Source organism: Globicephala melas, chromosome 3, assembly GCF_963455315.2.
Source record: "Globicephala melas chromosome 3, mGloMel1.2, whole genome shotgun sequence".
Taxonomy (NCBI): Eukaryota; Metazoa; Chordata; class Mammalia; order Artiodactyla; family Delphinidae; genus Globicephala; species Globicephala melas.
The window spans coordinates 91,043,524-91,067,790 of NC_083316.1; the positions used below are offsets into that span (position 1 = coordinate 91,043,524).

Below are 24,267 nucleotides of genomic sequence, written 5' to 3' on the forward strand. Positions count from 1 at the left end.
AGAGCTTCTCCTAATGTGCTCTAGTCTGGCAGTGCCCCAGAACTTGGGACTGGTGCTCCAAAAAAGCTGCTAACTCTTCCTCATCCCAGTAGAGCCTTCATCAGGCAATGAATGAACTCAGCAGGAAGGCATACGAGTAAGAAGATCTCTGCAAACGGTCAAGCTTTTTCCTTCTTCTTAAAGAGCAAAATAAATATCCTACTTCATTAAAAAAAAAAAAAAGCAGCCTTGGAAATTAATGGCTTTTTCATAGAAGGCTTCAGGAAGTGCCAAGGTCTGTCACTGGGGATGGAGACATTTTGTTCCCATTGTGTAGAAAGTGACTGATGAGGCTTTTAAAGCAATCCTGCAGACCTACTGTTAAAGGATCAGAATATTTTTCAGTGCATCTCAAGTTCAGTGGGACTTTAACCTTTATGGAGGGAAAAATTCTAGCTCTTTCCTCCCACCCTGCCACACACAGAGGGATGATTTTTGTTTGTTTCTTTTTGCGGTACGCGGGCCTCTCACTGTTGTGGCCTTTCCCGTTGCGGAGCACAGGCTCCGGACGCACAGGCTCAGAGGCCATGGCTCAGGGGCCCAGCCGCTCCGCGGCATGTGGGATCTTTCCGGACCGGGGCACGAACCCGTGTTCCCTGAATCGGCAGGCGGACTCTCAACCACTGTGCCACCAGGGAAGCCCCAGAGGGATGTTTTTACGGAAACTCAAGGCTGCAGGGGAGCTCTGATTCCAGGAGTCCACTGAATTTAACAGCCTCTTGAGTTTGAGAGGGATGGGAAATTTGGGCCTTTCATGTGATGGAGCATCTTAATCTGTATTAAGAACATGCAGAAATTGTAGTCTACCGGGGTGTGGGTGGGGGGGAGTTTGACGGTGAATTTACACCCTCAGTGTCGACTTTAGACTGATCAGGGAAAATGACCGCCCCACAATCTTGTAAAATCTTAATGTACCATGAGAAGTGCACAGCGCTGCCTGATGTACAGTGTTCAGATTTGTCTTGACCTTCTTAAATTATGGAAAGTGGCTACTAGGAGGGAAGATTTTTTGGTTTTGTTTTTTAATTTTTCTGCACAATTACTCAGGTGGCTTTTCCTGTTTCTTCTCTCCTCCTGGACCTGGGTCCTGTAGCTACTATCGCAGGGAGCTGGAAGGATGCCTGCTCTCCCGGCGAGGTCTCCTCTGCTCGGCCTCCTCCCCCCCTCCCCCCGCCTTTTCTCTTTCTGGCCCCGCCTCCTCCGCTCACCCCGTAGCCAGCAGCTAGACAGCTGTATTCAATCAGAGCACTTACAACTCCCGAGGATTCAAACGGGAAACTTCAGCGTGAAGTGCAGCCGCGCTCCGGCGATCTCTTAGCTTGCTTTCCCTCCCCGGAACCCGAGACGCGGATTTTCCTCCTCCCGCCGCCCTGGTTTCTTCGGGAAGCCCTCCAGGGAGGCCGGATCCTGCCGGGGTTGCCCTCCAGCCTGGTCATGGGGGGCGGCGAGGCACCATAGGAGACGCGAGGCGGCGCTGAGCGTGGCACTGCCTCGGGTCCCCGCGCCGGCCCGGCCGCTGCGAGCGCGCCTCGCCGCCCAGCCTTCTGCAGCAATGGCTCGTCCGTGAAACGAGTGCCTGCATCCTTCGTGTGGGCTTCACCACTGTCCTGGGTGAAAATGGCTGTCTAGACTAAAATGTGCCAGAAGGGACCAAGCAGTGGATATCCAGCCTGCTAAACCCAACTCGTAAGCGCCGAGACCTGGAGGAGGAGGAGCTCGGCTCTGAAAAGTGCAGTCATGAATTCTGGAGTTGCCGTGAAATATGGAAACGACAACTCGGCCGAGCTGAGTGAGGTAAGAAGCAGCTGAGGTCGGGAGCTCTGGTTTCTTAGGCATTTGCTTTGCGACAAATCCCCCTCCCTCCCCGTCTCCCACTTTTCTACACGCCACCCGCCTCGCGCTCCCAGTCTGGAGGCGGCACAATTAAAGATAAATAGATTTTCTGGATCTTGTTTTAACTTGTTGTGCTACTCAGGAAATGACCTGAACTGGCTTGATATTTCAGTCTGAGATGAGTGGTTTAAAAAAGAAACAAGCTCTCCCCGCGTCGCCAAGGCGTTTTACTCTCCGTGGTCTGGGTGCCCTGTCCATTCCCACCCCCCCTTCCTCCAATGTATGTACCACATAAGCTTTCGTAGTCGGCAAAATACATGGGGATCCCAGCTGAGCTTAATCAGATGGTGAGTAAATTGGTGGGGCCGGGGAGCTCATCGGAGGACTGAGTCGGCCGCAGGCTCCCACGTGTGATGCGTTTGGTTCCGTTCATGTAAGGTGGTCTTTTCCTTGGCTGAGACGAATGACCCGCGTTGGGGAGGAGAGTGGAGAGGAAGCACATCAAAGCGGCTTAGAACTTTATTTCCTGCCCGGGGCTGGACTCCTGAGTCTTTGAGGCAAGCGCACTTGCAGTTCCTGGCTCTCACAAGTAGCAAATCCACTTCAGTGCTGGAGACCAGCTTTGAGATTAAGGCGACATCAAACGCTATGCAAGTATATGAGTGGTCAGATGCTGGAGGCCACCTTTTTTAATGACCGTAGGGATGCCTCTGGCATATTCTCCCCACCACCCCACCCCACCCCGCAGGCTTTGAATACCTGAAAAGTGTGATGGGAAACCCACAGAACGATGCTCTGAAGAGGAGGAAATCTGTCTGCAGCAGGAGGCTTGGTGGCTGGGGGTTTTCCTCTTAGCATCATCACTGAGTCATTCATGGGGCGACGTGGTCTGTGCTTCTTGAGTATGGCTGAAGAGAGAAAAGGCACCGTATAAAGACAGGAGAAGGCAGATAGAGGTGATGTCAGATAGATGACCGACAGTGAAGGGAAAAGGAAAGGATGGAGCCCTCTTTGAGGGGTGAGGGCTGGTGCTGGGGAAGTGAGGGGCGTGTAGATGGGGGAAATCCGAGCAGGTCTGTGGCTGGTATCCAGCAGTGAATACAGTCAGCCCCTGCCTGGTGCTCTCAGTGTCTTGGTGCTGAGCCTTCCCTGCTCCAGTTTGAGGTGGCATTTTGAGATGTTGGCCAGATGAGGTAGAGGCATTTCCTAATCCCTGTGGTTTTCCCTGTGATGTAGAAAGCTGGGGAGAAGCTGAGAGTGAGGGCTTCACTTAAAAACGGGAGGTGGGGGAAGAGGCTCAGAGACCTAAGTGAATTTTGCCAATTTTACATGCAGGGAGAGGTTTCAGATCTAAAACGGAACCCACGACCCTACTCCATTAATAACACTGTTAGGAGAAGCCTTTGATTTCTAAGGACGTTTAAGAATAAGAAACTAAAGGCACGTATCCTGCAGAGTCTCTGCCAGGTCCTTCACATTGTTTGTTTCTGTGTGGCAGCTTTAACTCTTTGTCACCTGAAGTGTGCTATTCAGGTACCTTTGCTCGAAAATGAATCACAGATTTAGGATGAAGGTGGCTAGAAGGCTGAAGAGAGAGAGAGGAGGCCAGGATTGACTTGAAGAGCACTGGCACGGTCAGCGGGTGCATTAGATGAGCTGAGAGTATCTGTGAAACTCAGGTGGGAACTAAAACTCTCCATCCTTTGCCTGGTTTTATCCACTCCTTAAGTGTTCCTTGGAAACTTGTGGCCAGGTGAAAGAGCTGAGGGTGTTTCGTGGCCCCTGCTTTAGTTGGAGCTGTGGTACTAGAGCATTATAGGACTTAGTTTTGTCCCTAAGAAAGTAAACAAGTTTCGGCCCCAACTGTGTCCTTCACCACATTTTCTGCCTCTTGCCCTCTTTCCAGCCTTCTTTCTAGGTTCAGTGATTTAGTTGCCACTCCATCCTCCGGGTCTTGAGTTTCCCCGCAGATTGAGTAATTGCAGTGGAGTGTAAGGATAGTTATTTTTAGTTTTTTACATATTTTCAATTAGGGTATATGTAAAGAGAATTTGTAAGCAAAGGGGAGATGTGTGATTCATACCCTGTGGACCCTAAATCTCAGTTCGCTTCATCATGGGCAACAGTTGTAGCATTTGCCTTTTCTATAATATCCATAGGGCAGTATCCATATGACTCCATAGATCTGAATACAGTTAATTTGTATCTCTCACATAAGGTCTATGATGTAGAGTTTCTTCTTTTCACTGTAATTTTTCTCTTAAACACTGGTTTTACTTTAATGTCCTGGGGGGCAAAGTTGCCATCCTCTGTTCGTGGTCCGTTCCTCCTTCTCACCTGAAAGCAGAGCTAATAAAAACCCCCTTTGGTGCCATAGCTCTTATTGGTGCTCTTATTTGGTGCTCAGGAGCCTCAAAGCTGTCTGGAGGTCACTGTAGGGTCAGATTCAACCTGATGCTCACCAGGCGTTTCAGGGGCAGGAAGAATTGTGAAAGGGCCTAGCGTTATCCTGGGTATCGTAAACAAGAGTCCTCTCTCATTGGTGTTGACTTGTGAGCTTACCCCTTCGACAAAGGTTCTCTCTCCACAGGAGTCATTGACTCTTTGACAGTACTGTTGACACTAACGCCATAACATCCTAAACAAGGGGGAGTGACTGGAATCAATTTCTTGCTGTAATCTGCTTGTCCTATTCGTGAAAGCAGCTAGCTTTGGTCAGCAGTTGAGGTGCTGAGCTCCGCCTGCAGTGCTCCAGGAATGCTTGGGTGCCAGAAAGGCAGGAGGGATTTGGGTGTGAGGGATACATGATAAGGAGACCTAGCTGGGTATTGCGCATGAGGTGTCCACGGTATGCTTGAGGGCTTTAAAATGGAAAAACAGGAAATTCATGAATGTGTTCCTTTTGTGTCTTTATTTTGAACAATAGCTGTTTAAGATCCCGTGAGATGATTATAACAGACAGTAAAATTGTTTCTGCCTATGGACATTCAAAATATTTTTATTTATCAATGACCACAAATGGTTTTATCAGGGCTAAACACTTTAACCAAAGTGAACTAGTCCTTAGCATTGACAACAGTACTACAAAAGGAAAATTGAGAAGCATAAATTGGCTATTCTTTTTTCTTGGCTAATAGCTCGCCTTGTCAAAGACTCAAAGGGTGTTTTTCTTTTCCGAATGTGAGGTTAAGAAAGGACTTCAACATCAGCCAGATCAGAAGTATTTAGAAAATTAAACGTTTAACTTTCAGGCTCCCTCCCCCACGATCAAGAAGCTGAGTAGACACACTTCCAGCAGCGTTAGATTAAATTCTCCCAAACCGTGTCAAGGGAAGGCCGCTAAATCTTTTTCCTCGTCGCCATGGCTTTTCCATCAGCAGTTAGTTCTGTTTGTCTTGGTAAAACTTGTGGGACCAGTATGTAGCTGAACCTTACTTTACTGTCACAATCACATTTCTTGGTTCTTAGAATAACTTAGACCTTAGGAAGAGGTCTTAAGGTGCAGCATTATGAGGGTATGACTTGAATTTACTCATCTTCACAAAATAGCTGTGGACTGGATCTGTTTGCCTGGTAGACAGCTGCCTAGTTATGTAGCAAACTAAAAATTTATATTTAAGGGTTTGTTCTTTGCTGGGAATAACTAAAACCTCTTGTCCAAAGCAATCAACGTATATCCTTTGCTTTTTCAACATTAAGCAATGAATAGGTAAAATTCTCCCATCACTATTTACTTTGAAACCTCTGTTGCCCCAGAAAATCATATTTTCCTTACTCTGTCCTTCTTTCTTTATTCAAAGCCTCTTTCATAAGATTTATTCCACTCCTGAATGCAGGCTATAGAGGCGACTTTTCATGCTTTCACCATTCACTTGTTGCGTAGCTACTGAAACCCACATCTCTGTTGATACTCTTTAATTAAGAAGTGAATTTATATAGGAGAAAATTGTTCTCTAGATAGATTATCTTGTATGACTGTCTTTAAGTGGCCGTCTCACAGATGTACTTGCTCTAAACCATGAAGTTACAAAATATCAGGGTTGGCAGAGACTAAGATCACCTGGTATTCCCACACCCATTTCTACTTCTTTATACTCCTCTGTCCTTATGGAATCACGCTTCATTGTAATGAGTTGTTTAATGTCTGTCTTAGACACAGACCATAAGCATCAGAATAACAGTGTCACAGCCTGTCACAGAGGCTGGCACATAGTAGGTGTTCTACAAATGTTTGAATGAACACCTTGCCTCTTCTCTCCCTTTCCCTTTTTATAAACATCAAATTTGAGAAAGTGATTTAAGTGCTTGGTCTGAGGCTTTTTTGGCTATCGATGGCTGTGTAACAAACTACCCCCCAAATTTAGAGGCTTAAAATAACAATCTTATTTGTTCATGGTTTCTCAGTTTGGGGCAGAGCTGAGGGTGGGAAGACTTGTGTCTGTGACCCCCAGCTAGACGATCCACTTCCAAAATGGCTTAGTCCCGTGGCTGGCAAGCAGCTGCGGGCTGTGGACTGGGAGATCACCTCACTGCTCTTCTACACGGGTCTGCCCAGGTACTGCTTGGGTTTCCTCTCAGCATGGCAGCTGGGTTCCAGGAGCGGGTGGAAGCTACCAGTTCTTTTAAAATGTAGGACTGAAATTGGCACAGGGTCATGTCTGTGTGTTCTGTTGGTTAAAACAGCTATATGCTTAGCCCAGATTGAAAGGGGTGAAGAAATAGATCCCACCTCTTCAAGGGGGATGTGATAAAGAATTTGCAACCATTTTTAATCTACTCCAGAGGCCACAAAACAAGAGCCATGTCTAAAACCCCGATCTCTTAATTCCCAGTGGCTGGCAGTAGTTTTTGTCATTTTATTTTGTCATTTTAGCTGTTAATTTATTGGTTTGTAATAACTAACACATTCTAAGCATTTCCCAGGTATTGACATGCTTAATTGTCAAAAGCTCTGTGAGATACATGCTGTTATGCCCATGTTACAGGTGGAGAAATTAAGGCATAAAGAAGTGAAAACCCTTACCAAGATTGCACAGACTATTAATGGTGACCTCAAGATTTGAGGCCAGGTAGTCTTTCTCCAGAGTCTGCCATTCCTCCACTGTTTCCTTTCATTAGTTCCTGTTACTGCTCTCAGCCTTTTTTTTTTTTTTTTTAGTTCATAATTTTCTTTATTCTCAATTACAACTTCATAGTACTTCATTTGGTAAATATACCGTAGTTTATTCAGCTGAACTTCTCTGTCTAGATATTTAGGCCTGCAATATTTGGCAATTACAAATAATGCTGAAATCTTCCCACATGAGTTTTTTTATTGGTAAGGATCTTTCTTCAGAGTGAATTCCTAGAAGAGTCATTTCTGTGCTCTCAGCTTTTGATCACATATTCCTAGGAGGGAGTATTCTATCTAATAAGCCTGTTTAACTTGATTTGTATTATAATCTCTATGCAATACCCAGATAAATGTTTTTGATAAGAGTGGTATGAATATGCTCGTTGCTGTCACCTTCAGGTGGCTGAAGAATTGTAGACATTGATTTTCTAGAGCAGATTTGTTAATAAGGGATCGGGCAGTCATGATCCAGGAAGGGCTTCCTTCTGTTACCACTTACTGCAAGGGAGATAGAGGCGCCACGACCTCTGTCCCACTGCCTGTGTGCTCTGAGGCGTCTGAGGAATTAGTGCTACAGTATTTGAGGTGCCAGATGAGAATAAGATTTCCTTCGTGACAAGAATTAGGGTTCTCTTACCCCTGCAGGTGGGGCTCTAGGCTTCTACAGCGGTTGGCTAAATCGCTGTGGGGCTGCAGAGCGCTGAGTTTGATGAAAAAGCCGGTGAAGTGGGCGGCCAGGGCTGTGTGGCAAGGCAGCTGCTGGCGGCCTGGTCCTGAGGAAGCAGGTGCTGAAAGGGCCTGCAAGACCCTGAGTGGAGCCCAGTGGGTGGGGTCAGTAGATCAAGCATGGCCGGAACCAGGTGGTAGTCAAGATACAGGGGAAGGAGCAGTGGGATGTGAGGGGAGGAGGTTAGTCAAAGACCAGGCAGGAGACCAGGAACTGAGATGGCCACAGACCTGAAAGCAGAGAGAGAACCTTGATTCTGAAGAAGTGCTTTGTCCAGACAGGAAGTTTTAAAATTAATCCCAAGACTTTTCATGCTGATGAATTATTTACAGGACTGTGGCTACCAGATCTGAGGTGCCAGAACTTTGAGTCGAAGCACCCATCCAGAGTAGGGAATATGATGGTGATACTCAGGAAATAAACTCAAGGTGCTCTTTTAACAGCTGCCTGAAGCTAATTTACCCAGTGCGTGTCATGTGGAAGGCTTCCTCCAAAGCCAGACTGTAACTGGAAAATAAAAACTGCATTTACGGAAAGATTAAGAAGTTGTTGATGAACAAAGATTGCAAATTTAGGTTTTGATCCAAGGAATCAAATTTCAGAAAACCAAGATTACGACGGTTTAAGTAAACTCCAGATTCTGGGAAAGAGGTTTATGTTGGCGAGATTACAGAATCAGACAAGCTAAAAAAAGACACAGAAAACTGATAGTAGTTAGGATGTGGATTTTTACATCTGGGAGGGGGTGGCATGGCACAGATAAATTATTTGCAATTATTTTCTCATCTCCCCCAACCACATCCGAATTCCTAGCAGTGGCCATCTTTCATTCTTGAAAGAAACAAGAGAATAACCTGGATTATGCAGATAAAAAGAAGTTCAATTTATAGAGCAAATATTTACTGGGACCACAAAGCTGTCCTCTCTTTCTAGCAAATGTCCTTTTTCTCTTGCTGAACAGAAACAGCCAAAATTCATTCATGGGGGAATAGAAACCACCTTTTGGAAGGTTTGCACTATTATAAGGAGTGACTGAGGCTATAACGCACTTTATATATGTAAGTCTTTCAAGATATTTTTGAAACTCAGCAGAGAAGTTAAACTTTGAGACAATTTAGGAAAAAAAAATTCAGCATTAGCAGCTGTTGATTCTACTTGTCATGCAAAAAGCTGTAGGTTAGGGTTGTTAACTTTGTAAATAGCAATCAAAGTCTGTTGGGCTGGAAAAATCGCACGGTAAAGCTACTCAATGCCTTGGCTGGTGGGATATTTTGAGGCAGATTGCTTGTCAGGAGGTTTGATCAGTGCTTGGAACACATGATGGGACATATGGGGCCCGAGATGCAAATGCATCTTAAGCCAAAGGCTGTGGTGTTCCATCACCTGAGAACAGAAAGTTTCAGAAAGCCTCAGTGTGTGTGCATGTCAGTGAACGACTCCAGCTGGATTTGTGAGAAATATTGAAGTAGTTGTCAAGGGAAGAATGCCAACGTGAAAAAAGATGGCCTGTCAATTAGAAAAGCAATGGAGTCCTCTGGTTGGTTGCAGGGTAGGAGTGGGAGTAATTGCTTGTCCCTGTTTCCTGGGAGTTGTGTGGACTTGTCCATAGAATACATGGCACACTTGCGATGACTTCTTGCTTCAGCCTGGGTACCTCCCAACCTCCCAGGTTAGCTGTCCTTCCCTCATCTGTGTTCACAACACTTACTTTAATTATCCACAGCCTCCCTGGGAGACCGTGCAATCTTTGAAGGCAGGGACAGAGTGAAACCCATCACAGTATTGCCAGTACCTAGCCAATACGTGACACAGGGCAACCACAAACTTTAAATTTACTTGTTGGACCAAACAGCAGTTGCCATTATAGTGTGACAGATGTGTTGGATAAAGGACACATTTGAGGAAATTTAACTTGGTCATTATTACTGTAACTTACTTTCTATTCCTAGTTCATTTTTCTGTTCAGCAAACACTGTGTGCCTTCTGTATGCCAGGTGCTGTTCTTAGGGGTGGGGATACAGAAACAAAACTGATGTAGTCCCTGTTTTAATGGATACTACATTCTAGAGGGAGACAGACAATACACGTGACAGGTGTATATGGTGGTGATGAAGAGATCCAGTGGTGATGAAGAGGAGGAAAGACGAATGAAAGAGGGAGGGATGCTATTATACTGATCAGGGAAGACCTGTCTGCAGGAATCTTTGAACTGAGACCTGAATGCAAGGAGGGATAGAGCCATGCAAAGATGAGGATGATTATTTCAGGCCATGAGACTGATAAGGGTCAAGGTGTCAGAGGCCAGAGCATGCATGGTGTGTGTCAGCAAGGAGGAGACCTGGCTGGGAGTGCAGTGAGCAAGGGGAGAGCGGAAGGAGGTGAGGTCAGAGAAAATAGTTCTGGCTAGATCACCTATATTCTTGTAGGCTTTGGAGAAGAATCTGGATTTCTCTGGAATGATTTGAAAATATGCCTGAATTGATTTTTTAAAATCCTTTTCGTGTGTGTGTGTGTGTGTGTGTGTGTATTTTATTGTGGAGCAGGGGCAGGGAGATATCCTCGGAAAGAGGAGGAGCTAGCAAAGAAACCTGGAAAGTTGTGCCCCAAAAGCCAATGAAAGGAAAGGGTAGTGATCCGTCAGATGCTTCTCCTTTTGTTTCTTTCACTCTTAAAGCCTGTGCATAGTCCCAGACTTTCAAATGGTGTCATTTTCTACAAGCAGAAATCATTGTTATATGCATTAAAAACAAACTATAATTATTTTGGGGCATCTTCAGAGTATGTGAGTGTATTTTCCCCTTAAAAGGAATGGTTTAAAGAACTAAGTGATGTGGCCACTGGCCAAGAAGGATTTGAAAACTGCCATCCCTTCCCTGATGGATGGTTCGGTGTTGATGGGTGCTGATGATGTAGAATATAGGTGGGCTCGGAATTAGGAAAACTGAGCTCTGGTTTCCACTCTCACTTGCACCAATTTCCTTCCTCTATTTGTAATCACTGATTTTATTTTTTTAATGAACTTTTGTATCCAGTTTATTGATTTATAACCAATATAGCTCCAAGGAACCTGGAATGCTGAGACCTTTTTTCTTATTGAAAAGGTATTTGGCAGTCAGATTATGACCAGAAAGATTCCAGGTAAGCTTGGAATTAGACAAGGGAGATTGTCTAATTCTGTTGGGTGGTGCCATTAAGCTATTCGTTGATTTGCAGTTTATTTTATCCAAACCATTTGTACGACTGATGAGGAAACTGAGGCAAAAAAAGGCTGGCTAGCAGCAGAGGGGGAAGTGTAGAACTCAGATTTTTTTCCTTAACTCTCAGGGATAATTTTTCCTCTTCTACCTCAACTTCCTCAGTTTCTATATCACAGGATTTGTTTTAAAGTATGTGTTTTATAACAGTCTGTAATTATTTTAAAAGGTGGAAGTCCTAATTCTTCAGTATTCTCATATACATAGGACATGACTACTGATGACACTATTAAAATAATTGGAAGAATTTATTTTTAGCTCTGTGATTTTTGGGTATATTGTAATAGTCTGCGCCCTTCTGTCCTTCTTTAAAAAAATTGTGGTAAAATATACATAACATAAAATTAACAGTCTTAACCATTTTAGGGGTACAGTTCTGTAGCATTAAGTACATTCACATTATTGTACAACCATCATCACCGTCCGTGTACAGCACTTTTTCATCTTTTGCAACTGAAACTCTATACCCATTAAACACTAACTCCCTGTTTCCCTCCTCCCGTGCCCCTGGAAACTACCATTCTACTTTCTGCCCCACTATGAATTTGACTAATCTTGATACCTCATGTGAGTATAATCATAAAATATCCCTTCATGACTGGTTAATTTCCTTTAGCATAATGTCTTCAAGGTTCATTGATACTGTAGCATGTGTCAGAACTTCCTTTTTATGGCTGAATGCTAATCTACTGTGTGTGTGTATTTTGTTTATCCATTCATCTGTCAGTGGACACTTGGGTTGCCTCTGCTTTTTGGCTATTGTGAATAATTCTGTGATGCATATGGGTGTGCAAATATTTGAGTCCCTGCTTTCATTTATTTTGGGTACATACCCAGAAGTGTGATTGCTAGAGCATGTGGTAATTCTGTATTTAATTTTAGGGGGAATTGCCATCCCATTTTCTATAGAGGCTATTCCACTTTACATCATTCCCACCAGCAATGCACAGAGGTTCCAACTTCTCCACGTCCTTGCCAACCCTGCTTTTCTGTTTTATTTTGCTTTTTAAGTAATAGCCATCCTAATGGGTATGAGGTGGTATCTAATTGTGGTTTCTCTTTGCATTGCCCTAATGATCACTGATATTGAGCCTCTTTTCATGTGCGTATTGGCCCTGTCGTCGTCAGAGAAATGTCTGTTCAAGTCCGTGTCCAATTTTAATCAAGTTGTTTAGGAATCTTTTGTTGTTGCAAAATATATTCTTCGTATATTTTGAATATCAAGTCCTTGTCCCTTTTCTCCTTTGTCCAGGTCTGATTTTCTCTGTGGTTGGAGCTTTGCACAGCCACTGGCTATTTCCAGATGGAGTTACAGTGAGTGTAAAATGAGGCATGAACATGCACTGCTTCTCCATGGAAAACAAACGGGCTTTCCCAAACCCAGGAGGACTCCTTCCTCCACGGTGTCCAGGAAGAAGTAACTTCCTGACGCGTGGTGGGGCAAGTGCTCATTTCACAGGCTGGCAGCCAGCAGCTCTCCGTCTGGACAGACTAGATGATCTGGAGCAAGGTTAGGCAGGCACCAGAGCTAAGAGTTATGTTCATGGCCCTTGAAGAGTTCCATTGTCCCACCGACATGTGGTGATTTCACAGTATTTAAAGGGGATTTTTAGGAGAGGGCTTTGGCAACAGGGGCCTGTGGAGAGTAGCCAGGAAGTCTGAGGCTGGCCTGTTAGATTAGATAACTGTTACTTTATTTCTTGGTGCTGGGAATCTAATCCTGGTTAAACCAAAACCTAATTTATTTTCATGCTTGATTGGGGGCACTTTTGATGATGTGTTTGGATGAGAGTGAGCGTGGAATAGGAGTACTGTGGGAATGAGATAGTGCAGGGCTGCTCTGCCTGGGCTGATTATTAATAGGGGGTTGACGGGGAGGAGGGGGAAAATAGGCGAGTTGGACCTCAGGACAGGAGTTTTTACTTCCAGTGGGTAGATTTAAACTAAAAGTGGGATCCCCTTTTTTCAGGATGCCTTGATGTATAGATAGGGCAGAAAGCAGTATGCCTTCTGGTATAATAGAGTGACTTTTAAGACTGTTTCTCATTTGAGGCTTCTGAGTTGCTAATGAAAATGCTGTCAGGACAAACATGTAATTATGGCCGAAGAAAGTGTCTGATGTTGATAAAGCTGCCTTCAAACCCTTTAATTCGCCCAGTGTTGAAGATGGGGCATCTTTCTTATTTGGTATTAACATGTCCCAGCCAGCATGGATGACCTGCTGGGGTCAGGGTAATATGTTGAGTGACTAGGAAAGGCCTCTGATTTTTGACCACCTTCTTTATTAACTTCTCCTCTGGGCCAAGTTACTTGATTCATCACCTCAGTTTGTCTGCAAAACCACGTGTGGCAAAGTTGTGAGCTCTGAAATCTCAGCTCTGCCACTTCCTAGCTAGGCGCTCTGGGGGAAGTTGCTTTTCTTGGCCGCACATTCCCTATTATAAAATGGTGAAAATAAGAGTATCCACCTTAGGGAAGACCAGTGACATAACCTATGTAGTGCTTATCTAAGTGCCTGATAAATACTGTTGGTTAGCTCTTGCAATATTATTGTTATTCTTATTCTTGTTTTGCTACTACAAACAGAACATTAGCAGCTGTGGTGGTAAGTCAGCACTAAAATTATTTAAAAGAAGTTCTTAAGTGGAGGCAAACTTGTCATGAAGACAGTATCCAGGAATCTTAAGAGTTTCACAGCCTGCTGATGTGTGCTGGACCTTAATGCCAAAAGCTCATTATCTGGGAAAATTTCTTCCGAATATTGACAAGTCTTAGAAAAGAAAGGTATTTCCTTTTTTGTATTTGCAGAGCCAGAACGTTAATGTGCTAACCAGTGGTAGTAGTAATCACTTTTTAAATTTTATTTTATCACTTTTATTTAATTTCTCCTAATTTTGTCCCAGCTGTAGTGCCCAGGACCGACCGTAGCACAACCATTCTAGTTGATGGCGTAACATGGGAGAGGGAAGGCACGGCAGGCCACTCCCAACGCCCAGAATAAGGATGCATTGCAGAGAAACAGACGATGTTCATGTATTGCTATTGCGTAACTATTTCTTTCATGGAGATAGGCTTTTATCAGTGAGGCACACTTTGTGGATTCCCTTTCAAGTTACGATCTGTTTACTGGAAGAAGGTTGCAGCAGTGCGAGTGGGAGCTTTGCCTGGAAGAGCAGTGGCAAAGTGGTCTCTGCTGGAGACCAGGGGAGCCTTGCTAAGTGGGTCTGAGGAGGACTTGGGATGTGCCCGCCAGCAGTGAAGGCCATCTCTATTGCTGTGTACAGCTAACTTTTTCATTTGAAAGAATTTTTGAAAAGCTTCCTGTTTGAGGTTCTGTCTGATGATCAGAAAGGAGGAAGTGATGGAATATTTCCTCTCGGGTTTTGAAGTTGTTAGACAGTTTGATCATTTGCTGAAGTGTATATACCTGAGGGCAATGAGAAGGAAACGAACATGAGTCTCCGAAAATGCGCCTCCAGGTGACATTACTCGTTCCCATGGCTTAAACTACCATCTCTAAGCTGCTGCCTCACAAGTCCGTACCTCCAACCCAGATCGATTTGAATACCAGACAGGTAAAAGAAGTGCAGGTCTTGTGTAATACAAAAGCTTCTTGTAACCAGTATTCTTCCACCTGGTCCCTCCTGCCTTCTCGCAGACACTCAGGCCCTCTAGAAGGCCTTTGTCAGCTCCCAGTTAACTCTCTGTCAAGTACCCCCTGCTGTCTGGCAACACTGCTTCACCGGAAGTGCTCTATCATCTCAGAAGCTTACCTGGTAGGGGAGTGGCCAGTGGCTGGAGAAATGCACTGTTCTCAGAGCGCATTATTGCAGCGTGGTTGGCAGGACACATGATAGTTATGAATGATGAAAAGAAGTAAAAAGAAAAGACTAAGAGATAGAAAAAGTACACAAAGGCAACTACTTTTGTACCAATTAACGGTGTAAACTTCATCGTCCACCACCAGGTCCCCACTCCCTGAAGCTGGATCCGGGTTGCACCTCCCCTCCATCTCCTTCTGAAAGCAAACACTGGGCCCTTAGGGACCCACCCAGTATGACTGAGGTTGGAGAGCTTTGCTTCCAGCCGAGTCTCACGGGTGTATCTGGGCTGCTCTGGGTTTTCTCTCTTAGGAAGATAGGAGATCAGAGTGGAAGCTGTTTGGAAGCAGGTCTAGTCCTGGGATGGTGGGAGTAGCTCCAGGAGCTAGATTGTGCTATTGTGTTAGAAATGATAAATGTGAAGGATGGCAATGCAGATATTTTGCTGGAATACTTGAAGTGAAACAATATGGTGCAAAATTACTTCTGTTTCATCTTGCAAATATTCCCTCCCTTTATGCATATCAAAGCCTAAATCTATACTTTTTAAAAATTGTTGCCTTCAGTACAACAAAACTGATGCACAAGAATAGTTTTGATATTCAAAAGTATCCGTTATACTTTCTTAAGAGATTAGTGTTCTTTGATACTCTGACTAAAGGAAAGTCGTTAGAACTAGTGAGAATGGTAACTTAATGCCTTTAGCCTTAGCAAGGTTCTTTCCAAAATAGAAATGAATATGTAGTTTTTAAGGATGAGGGCGTGGAGATTAATTCTATATGTAATTGTGCCCTACATGCAAAAAGACATCCTTGCAAAGGTAGCGAAGTCCCTGCAGTTAAGCTTCAGCATTCATTTGCAAGTGACAGGAATATGTTAATTGCTTTTCTTAGGTGAATGATTCTTAGTCTGGTGGGAATGATAAAGATTTCAATTCATTTCACTAATTTAGGTTTTTAAAAATATCAGTGTTCATAGGTGGCGGTATGGAGCTAAGAAGGGATTCCAGTGAGGTCTGGGTTACTGGGTAGATTTCATTCAAAGTGTGACTGCAATAGTCCTCAGTGGTAGAATTACATTTTCATCAAAGCAATCAGCCCGTGATTCTTTGGTTGACTCTGAGCGCCCTGAACCACTGGTGCTTATGTGGGCTGGATGGGAAGATTGGAGCGTATTATGCTATGAAATGATGAGGCTGATGCGGTGTCTTGTAAACACTGCTTAGCACAGCAGTTGGAATTGAGAAGTTAGTGTGATCGGTTATGTGGAGAGGGTTCTGAGGTTTATGACTTACATAAGAAATTAACCTTTTCATTGCTCTTTGGACTGCCAAAGAGGCCAGGTAAAGACTGATGGGATTTTCCCTTTACATTTCTGCCTTTAATTCACCAAGTAAATTGAGGAAAATTTAAAAATTGCTTTTACGACTTTGTAGGTTTGACAGATGTCCACAAGTACATCATTATCAGTATTTTGTCAGATTGTCTTTTAAAGTTTACTTTGATTCAGAAACCATTTAGAGTTATGTATCATTCTGTGAAATCTTTCTTATGATAACGTGTTCATATTATCCTCAACTTCATTGGAAATCCAACATGTTACTTTCATTAAGTCATGAATGTTCTTTTGTAATATATTCACATTCAGTACCTGAAGGTAGGGCCATCCACAGTTTTGACCGGTGGTAGCACAAGTGGTTGGCGTATCATCGTAGGACCCTGGATGACAAGAGAACATTCCTGTGAATTTGGTAACATTATTAGTGGATAGGGATTTTACAGAACTTAAAGTTACATATTAGTTTTTTAAAAAAATCATAAGCATATATATTTTAAATGTTTCATTTTAATGGGAAGTTGGAAGGAATTGTATCAGGCACATTTAGGTTGCCACCATGCTAACCTGAGAGTAATCAAGAAATGTTCAGGAGAAAGGTTGTTCCCAGAAGAAAGTGTGGCTTGGTCAGTGGTTCTGAGAAAGGAATAACATGGCTGGTTCAAAGTACATAAAGAAGGCCAAAGTGATCAAACTGGAGTGAGTGAGGGGGAAAGAGCAACACAGATCTTGTCAAAGAGTAAGCCAGAGACTAGACCATGTCAGTAATGAGATTTAACTGTCCTTAAACATAGGGTATCACTAACGAGTGAGAATCATCCACTACTAAACTAAGAGTTAACATATATAAACGTGGTTTACCTGCATCTTTTCAGACTCAAAACAATGTTGAAGGCAAGATACAGCTGTAATCTGGTTTACCTTGCTTTGCATTTACACAGTACTATTTGGACTTGTAGAACTTCAAAAATGTCAAATTTGCATTTGCGCATTTTTTATCTCCATTAATTTATATTGTCATTTGAGAGGCTTTTATTAAACTTGCTCTTATGGATCATCAATTTGCTTCTACTTCCAACAATAATTTCTGAATTATTGTCGGGGATTTCCACGAAGTTACCGGGGATCCTTACGTGAAAACCCGAAAGTATTAAGAAAGCTTATGTTAAAAGCAATCTCTGTAATCAAATCTTTTTTGTGTAAATAAAAAAACACACTTGAATTACTCTGTAAAATTACTTTGTAAATTTTTACACCTTCACGTATTAAAAAAATTGCTTTTAGAAAACACTCTAACATGTTAATAATTAGTAGGAAGAGGATAGCTTAAGAAAAAACATATAAGATTGTAAATTTCTGGAACAGCATAAACCAGAGTACATAGTAGTGACAATGAAGCAGTTACATAGAGTATTCAGGAATAGCACTCAGAAGTGCTGAGCACTTTGCATGCATGTTAAAAATGGCATTTCCCTGCTTAAAACCCTTCATTTCAGGGTACCCAGCTCCTGAGCCCCTGTTGGCCTCTCCAGCTATATCTGGCCACTTCTCACCCTCACATTCTAGCCTCCAGCCAACTCAACTACTTGCAATACCTTCAAGGTGCCTGGCTGTCTCTTGACCTTAGAACTTCACATTTGCTCTTCCTCTGCTGGTACACTATCCATATCCTCCACCTTTGCTTATCTACCTTCTGCTCATCTCATAGAACTTAGTTTAAGTGTTAGTTCCCTTGAAAATCTTCCCTGACATTCCCACTCTGGTCTAGATTCCATCCTCTTCCATACGTTCCCACAGCATTGGGCATTTCTGCATTATAGCACTTAATACACTGTACAGGACTGCAGACGTGATCATTCCTATCAGAGTGGCTGCCGTTCAGCATTGATCACTAGCACTTGTATAGCATCCAGCTATATATTCCCTTTTGAGTGCATGACCTTATTTAAACCTTGCAACAGTCCCATTACATAGGTCCTATCTTTAGGGGCGTTTGGAAGCTCAGAAGGATTAAGGGTGTTGCCCAAGGTCATACATCTCGTAGGTGTCAAGGCCAAGTTTAAACTTGGGTCTGATTCTAGAAGTCCCTGCTGTTTGCATGATGCCTACAGCCCTCTCAGACCATGTCGTCATGGCCTCTAGAACTGGCATCTATAAGACCTGGGGTTGCTGGGTGGGTTGATAGGTTGCTGGGAAGGAGAGGCATTGGGGGCAATGTCCGGGTTTCTGAGAAGGTTAGGTTGGCAGGAGAGATTGGAGATTTCATGTAAAATCCAGTTTGTGGGGAAGGATGAGTCTGGACTTAGGCATGCTGATTTTGAGATGCCTGTTGGTTATGTAAGTGGAAATGTGTTACTAGTAGGCTGTGGGCTAATAAGGCTCAGAAAGAGGTCAGTTTGGGAACCTTTGGTCTTCATGGCTGTTCACTTATGGTACAGATGAGTTGACGGCTAATGTTGTAGCCCATTCCAGCCTCTCCACGGTAGATGCCTACCCTCAGGTACCACATAAGTGAGGAGTAATATGAAGCAACCAAATGGTACTGTTTCATACTCCAGTGCAGGTCAAAGTACCATAGTCTTTGCCTTGTAGCATTTTATATGTATATAATATATGCACACATGTTTATGGTTCAGAATCTGCCATTATAACTGAAACAGGTTGTGCTTTTTTTTTTTTTTTTTTTTTTTTTTTTGCGGTACACGGGCCTCTCACTGTTGTGGCCTCTCCCGTTGCGGAGCACAGGCTCTGGACGCGCAGGCTCAGCGGCCATGGCTCACGGGCCCAGCCGCTCCGCGGCATGTGGGACCTTCCGGGACCGGGGCACGAACCCGTGTCCCCTGCATCGGCAGGTGGACTGTCAACCACTGCGCTACCAGGGAAGCCCGGTTGTGCTTTTATAATCACATTTTCTTTTAAATTTTAAGAAAAATCCGATGAGTTCATGACATCACCTGGGCATTTCTACCTTTGATTCCTCCTTAGGAAAGGGCAGGGAAAGGGGTAGATGGGTATGATCACAAAAGTAATGCATGTACATACAAAATTTGGAAAATAAATTAGTAAAAAAAGTCTTGTAATTATATTATTGGTAACATTTTGGTATGTTCTTTTAGTTATTAATATTTCTTTAAAGGGATTATACTTGAGTTTCACAATATTATATCCTACTTTCCTCAAGTTTTCCTTGGTATGTTTTCTTTTAAAAAAACTTGAGGAGCTTCCCTGGTGGTGCAATGGTTGGGAGTCCGCCTGACGATGCAGGGGACACGGGTTGGTATCTGGTGTTAAAAGAAGAAAAAACGAGGGTACCTTGAGGTCTTGGGGTGATCTTTGTAAAATAAGACAAAGACTGAAAAGGCCGATTTAAAAAAAACCAAAAAAACAAATACACTGGCTAAAATAAATTGGGACCATCTGTTGTTCTACCTTTGGCCTGCTTACATAGTCTTCTGCCGCTGCTTATTTAAGAATGCCTTTAAAATGGTGAAGGAGGGCTGCCGGGTGTCAGATGGCACCAGGGCAGGAGTGCAGAGAGACAGCATGGCTGCCGCACAATTCCATGCTGGTTACCCTTTGGGGCCAGCATTACTGTGGCCACTGTGGCCTTGACCTTCTGATCCATAGAGGTGTGGGAGGTGGGGGTAGGGTGAGTTATCCTGCCTTTTTTTTTTTTTAAAATCACCAGGCAAAACAAATTTTAGAATGATGTTTTTAAAAAGGATATTTCATCTGAACATCTAATAATGTATTACTCCTTTCTTATATGTATGTTGATACTTACCTTTCTCTGCGAGATCTCATATTAACCTATCCTTGCAAAGTCTTTCATGAACCAGTCTAATTGTAGGAAGCTCAGTCCCTGGGGCCCAGTGGAGTCCTTTTTAATCATAGGAGCTGCTGAGTTTTATTTTCTGGCCAGTATGACCATTATGAATTGCTAGTGTTCCTGTTTTAATGGTGACTTCCTATAAATAACAGCAGAATGATTACCTGGAAATCCCTAAATTGAACTACATTGCAAGTACTAGTCTACAGTTAAAGGCTTTATTTAATTTTTGTTTAAAGTGGATGTGACCAAAATGTTAATCTAGAGCAACATTTAACCTACTGGCTTGGGAAACTCTGCTATGTAATCAATTTAGCTCTTGGAATTGGAGTAACTATTTTGGCAGAATGGAGGCGAGTCCACTTGTAGCTTCAGGGTGTTTTGTTGTTGTTGTTGCTTTCTTTTTTTTTTTTTTTTTTTAAGGAGTTCATGAATTGGATGGCCCACCCTGGATCACGTATTGGCTGGAGGCTTTGCTTGTTGGGATGGCCTTAGGTCTTTGTTGCTTTCAGAAAGTTAAGGGAAGCCCACAAGCTCTGTGTGTGAAGCCCCCTGTCCCCATTCTCTGGCAGCCAAAAAGCCAAGCTGGGAATCCAGGCAGGGGGCAGGGAGATGTCAGAGTCCGGTTTCTTACCCAGAAATGTCATTGCTTGCAGACATATTTTCTGAATCCTGAGGTATAACATTCATTCAGCAGTGAGTATTTATGAAAAGAGTTGATTGTGGGAACTTGGATGATGAAAGCATTCATACTGCGTTGATTTTCAATAGCCCAGTATCTGGCCCATCAAAGGATTGTAGTGGAAACTTGACGGATTGAATGATTGGAAATAGCTGTTAGAGTGCTCATTTGGCCTTAGTTTCATTAGCCTTCAAAAGTGTCTTTAGTCAAAATTAAATGATCCCAGCTTAGCACAGATGCTTCTCTGCTGGTTTCCCCCTTTCCTAGGAAGAAGCTGATCTGCTAAGAATTCTTAGCAAAGTGGAGGAAGGAACTGACCAGTTTCTAATGCCCGGAATCTGATTTATGCTCCACTCTACTGCTACACATTGTGACAAACATGGAGGCTACCATAGGAAGTGGGTGTTGTCTAATAGCGTGACTGAACTAAGTCCCCGTGCGTGCGATACTCTTCGGTGACCTTCTGGAAGTCCCCCACCCTGCTTCATATGGCCAGTGGATATACAATGTTCAGCAATTCATGTGTGCTGGAGACGCTGGCCTTTCTCTGCACAGAGTCAAAACCCTCTCTTCCTCTGTATGTCAGTGGTACAGATAAACCCTGAGGGCAGCCCATAATTAGGAGTGGAATTTAGGAGCATAACATGATAGGCAGAACTGGGAGATGAAGACAGGAAACAGGGAACAGAGCGTATTTCATGGAGGAAGGATTTATTAACCTGTCCACCCTTCATATGACTCAGTGTTTCTTTCATCATCCAGTTGATTATCATGGTTGAAGAGATTCCTGATCTTGATTACCGTGGCCATTTGCATCACGTTATTTGTACTTCTCTACTTAATCCAATTTCATCGTGAAAATGCCCTTGTTTGGTCCAGCTGGCACCACCTCGTGCCTACTCTCATCCCTCCTTTCTAAAAATCCTGTTGCGTTTAGTTGCTACAAGCACATGTTAAGTGCTTTAAAACGTGGCTTCATCCCGTTTCTCATGCTTAACTTTCCTCCCCTACGAGCTTGTAAGTACCTTCAGTGGCTGGGAATGGCTGGTACTTCATGTACACTTCTGCCGTCCCTCTGTAATACCTAATACAAGATGAGAAAATCAAAGACGATCCAATTGACAGAGACCCTGCGTGTTGAAGGCATGACTCAGAGCACAGAATCCCCCACTCTCGGCTTTATGTAAACTTCCTAAGATCTCCTGGCTCATCTACAGTGCTTTCCCTGCAGGCAGCTTTTAAGAAAACCCCTGAGCAAGTTGGAAACCTCTGATCCCCTTATGCTGTAGCTGTAGCTGATAATAGAACTTTGCCAGAATGGGAAAACGAGACACGTTCCAGCATTCTTACTGTTTGCTAGGAACTAGACATTGATTCGGTAATTGGTAATTAATCAGTTTCCTGATTTGGAAGAAATGCTGCATTTCTCTACTCCAGACATTTGTCCAGTGTCACTCTCAGCCCCTCAGGCACTGTTCTGGTAAATACAGTAGATTAAGAGGTTCTTTCATTTTCCTTTCTATTATCATAGGACTGGTAGTTCTCTCTCCTTAGCCCATTAATGTTTTCACATCGGTGAAACAGTAACTTCTGTAAACCATCCCTTGCTCCATTTCTACAGTCCCTGTTGCTGGCGGCCCCAGGATTCACCAGCCACCTTGTTGACATTATTACATTTTAATGATTTCTGTGCTGCCTACCCACTGGATAGTCTGTGGTTTTATTAGCTTGAGATTGAAAATTCAAATGAATAAAGGACCACAGAGTAAAAGGAACCTAGTCAGATATGATAGGAGACTAATGTCCCTTAATTCATTCATTGGAGTGTTTCTTTGCAATCCATGCATTATCGTATTCATTTTTAAAGAATAATTACTGTATTTTGTTGAAAGAATAGGCTCATAAATTCCAAGAAGCTAATTATATTTTGTTACTAGTGTTGCTAGAATTCTAATAAGCTTATTCCTCTTTCTTAGGTTGGAAAAGGAAACATATCCTAACATAGACAAGTGTACCCTGGTAATTAGAAATCACTGAGAAAGAAATAATGATATTTTGTTATCATTATTTGTTATAATGATATTTTGTTATGATATATTTGTTATAACAAATAATGATATTTGTTATAAGTGTTAGAAGTTTTCTAACACTTGGTTATTTAAAATGAGCATGGTAGAGCCTGACTTTAAAATGACATAGGAAATGAAATTGCGTCTTTATTTTTTATGTAGGTATGCCAGAAAATAAGCGGAAGACTTAAGGAGAGCATATCAACCTGACTGTATTTGTAGGCTCTTCTGAGATTTAAAAAAAGAAGAAGAAAAAAGAAAATACACTGTATTTGTAGAGATGATGGGTGAAATTTAAAAATCACCAGTAGGAAAAATAAGGTCATGCCACTAGGCTTACAGTGTTAAATAGAGGTGATATTATTGGTTCATGTTGGGGTGCTTACTGTGTGCCTGTCATGAGGAGAACTTGAGATAGAGAGCTTCAGTAACTTACCCAGGGCCACAGAGTTTAGTGGCAGAGCCTCAGATATCTAAATCATTACCTAGTTTTCTTCGGTGAAACTGAAAAAAAAAAAAAATTCAAGAAGATCAAATATATACAAGCTAAAGCCGGTCACACTCCAATTTTTAATGCAGAGAATTGAGTTTAAAGTTGACTAGTCATCTCTGATTATGCAAATATTCTTACTCATTTGGGTTTCTGTTAAGGTAACCATCTCTCGGTTGACCCAGGAATTTCAGTGCAAAAACCTTAATAGTCCTGAGCAAACTGGGATGGTTGGTCACCTTGTTTCTGGTGCCGATACCAAGTTTTGTTTTTAATTTTGCAGTAGGAAATTTTTTAGTAAAGCAAGGCTGACTGATCATTAGAAACCTTTTTCTCTTTATAAGCTGAGTCTCTTGCCTGTGTTATCTGTCTTCCACTTAAGATTTGAGTCTGGACACCATCACTGTGTACACAATGCTTAACACTTACTTAATAATTTGTGAACCTGATGTTCTGGGTCGTTGTAGAAGAGGTGACAACTGTGCCATTGTTAGTGATGGGGAAAATGAGTCGAGGAAAAGCGCAACATTTCTAATGGCCATGGGAATCCACAGCACCTGAATCAGCAGCATTTAGGCCTTGAGTCTGTGCTTGGAAATGTAAACAAAGCCCTCTCTGATAAAAATAGTTCCATTATCTTAAAGTAAACAGCCTTGATCATTTAAGTAGTCCTGCGGCAATCCAGGACTTGGTTAAATTGCTTAGCTAAGCAAGACTAATTGCTAGAGCATTTAATGAAGCAAATATTTTTATCCTTAGCAAACTGTTAATTTTCCTCAAGGAGAGATTAAATTAAGCCCATATATGCCAACTTTTTATTTGTATATTTGTTTTGCAGGGAAATCTAAGAGGTAAAGTGAAATAATTATCTTTCTGTCAATCATTTTTCTTAACATCTATTTCGGTAGTATTTGGGCCTTTTAATTTAAAGAGCAAAGAAGTACATGGCTACTTGGAAGGTAACGGGCGGAAGTTAGGGATGTAGCTCAGGTCACATGGAATTTGGTATTGGAATTTCCATTTCTCAACTTTCTTAGCAGGGGACTTGTTACCATATTCTCCTCGAGTAAGTTGA

At 42.8% G+C, this 24,267-nt stretch overlaps 1 protein-coding gene across 6 annotated transcripts in view; it reads left to right on the forward strand.

Moving 5' to 3' along the window:
- The window catches only part of MCC (MCC regulator of WNT signaling pathway), a 464,937-nt gene that overhangs the window by 190,457 nt on the left and 250,213 nt on the right, over window positions 1-24,267 (forward strand). The window contains exon 1 of one of the 6 annotated variants that reach the window (XM_030869890.3): window positions 1,266-1,833. The exons of the other annotated variants lie outside the window; for them this stretch is intronic. Coding sequence (XP_030725750.2) covers window positions 1,777-1,833 — 57 coding nt within the window. The 5' untranslated portion in view covers window positions 1,266-1,776. Of the gene's footprint in view, window positions 1-1,265; window positions 1,834-24,267 lie in introns of those variants that run through there. 6 annotated transcript variants of the gene reach the window in all.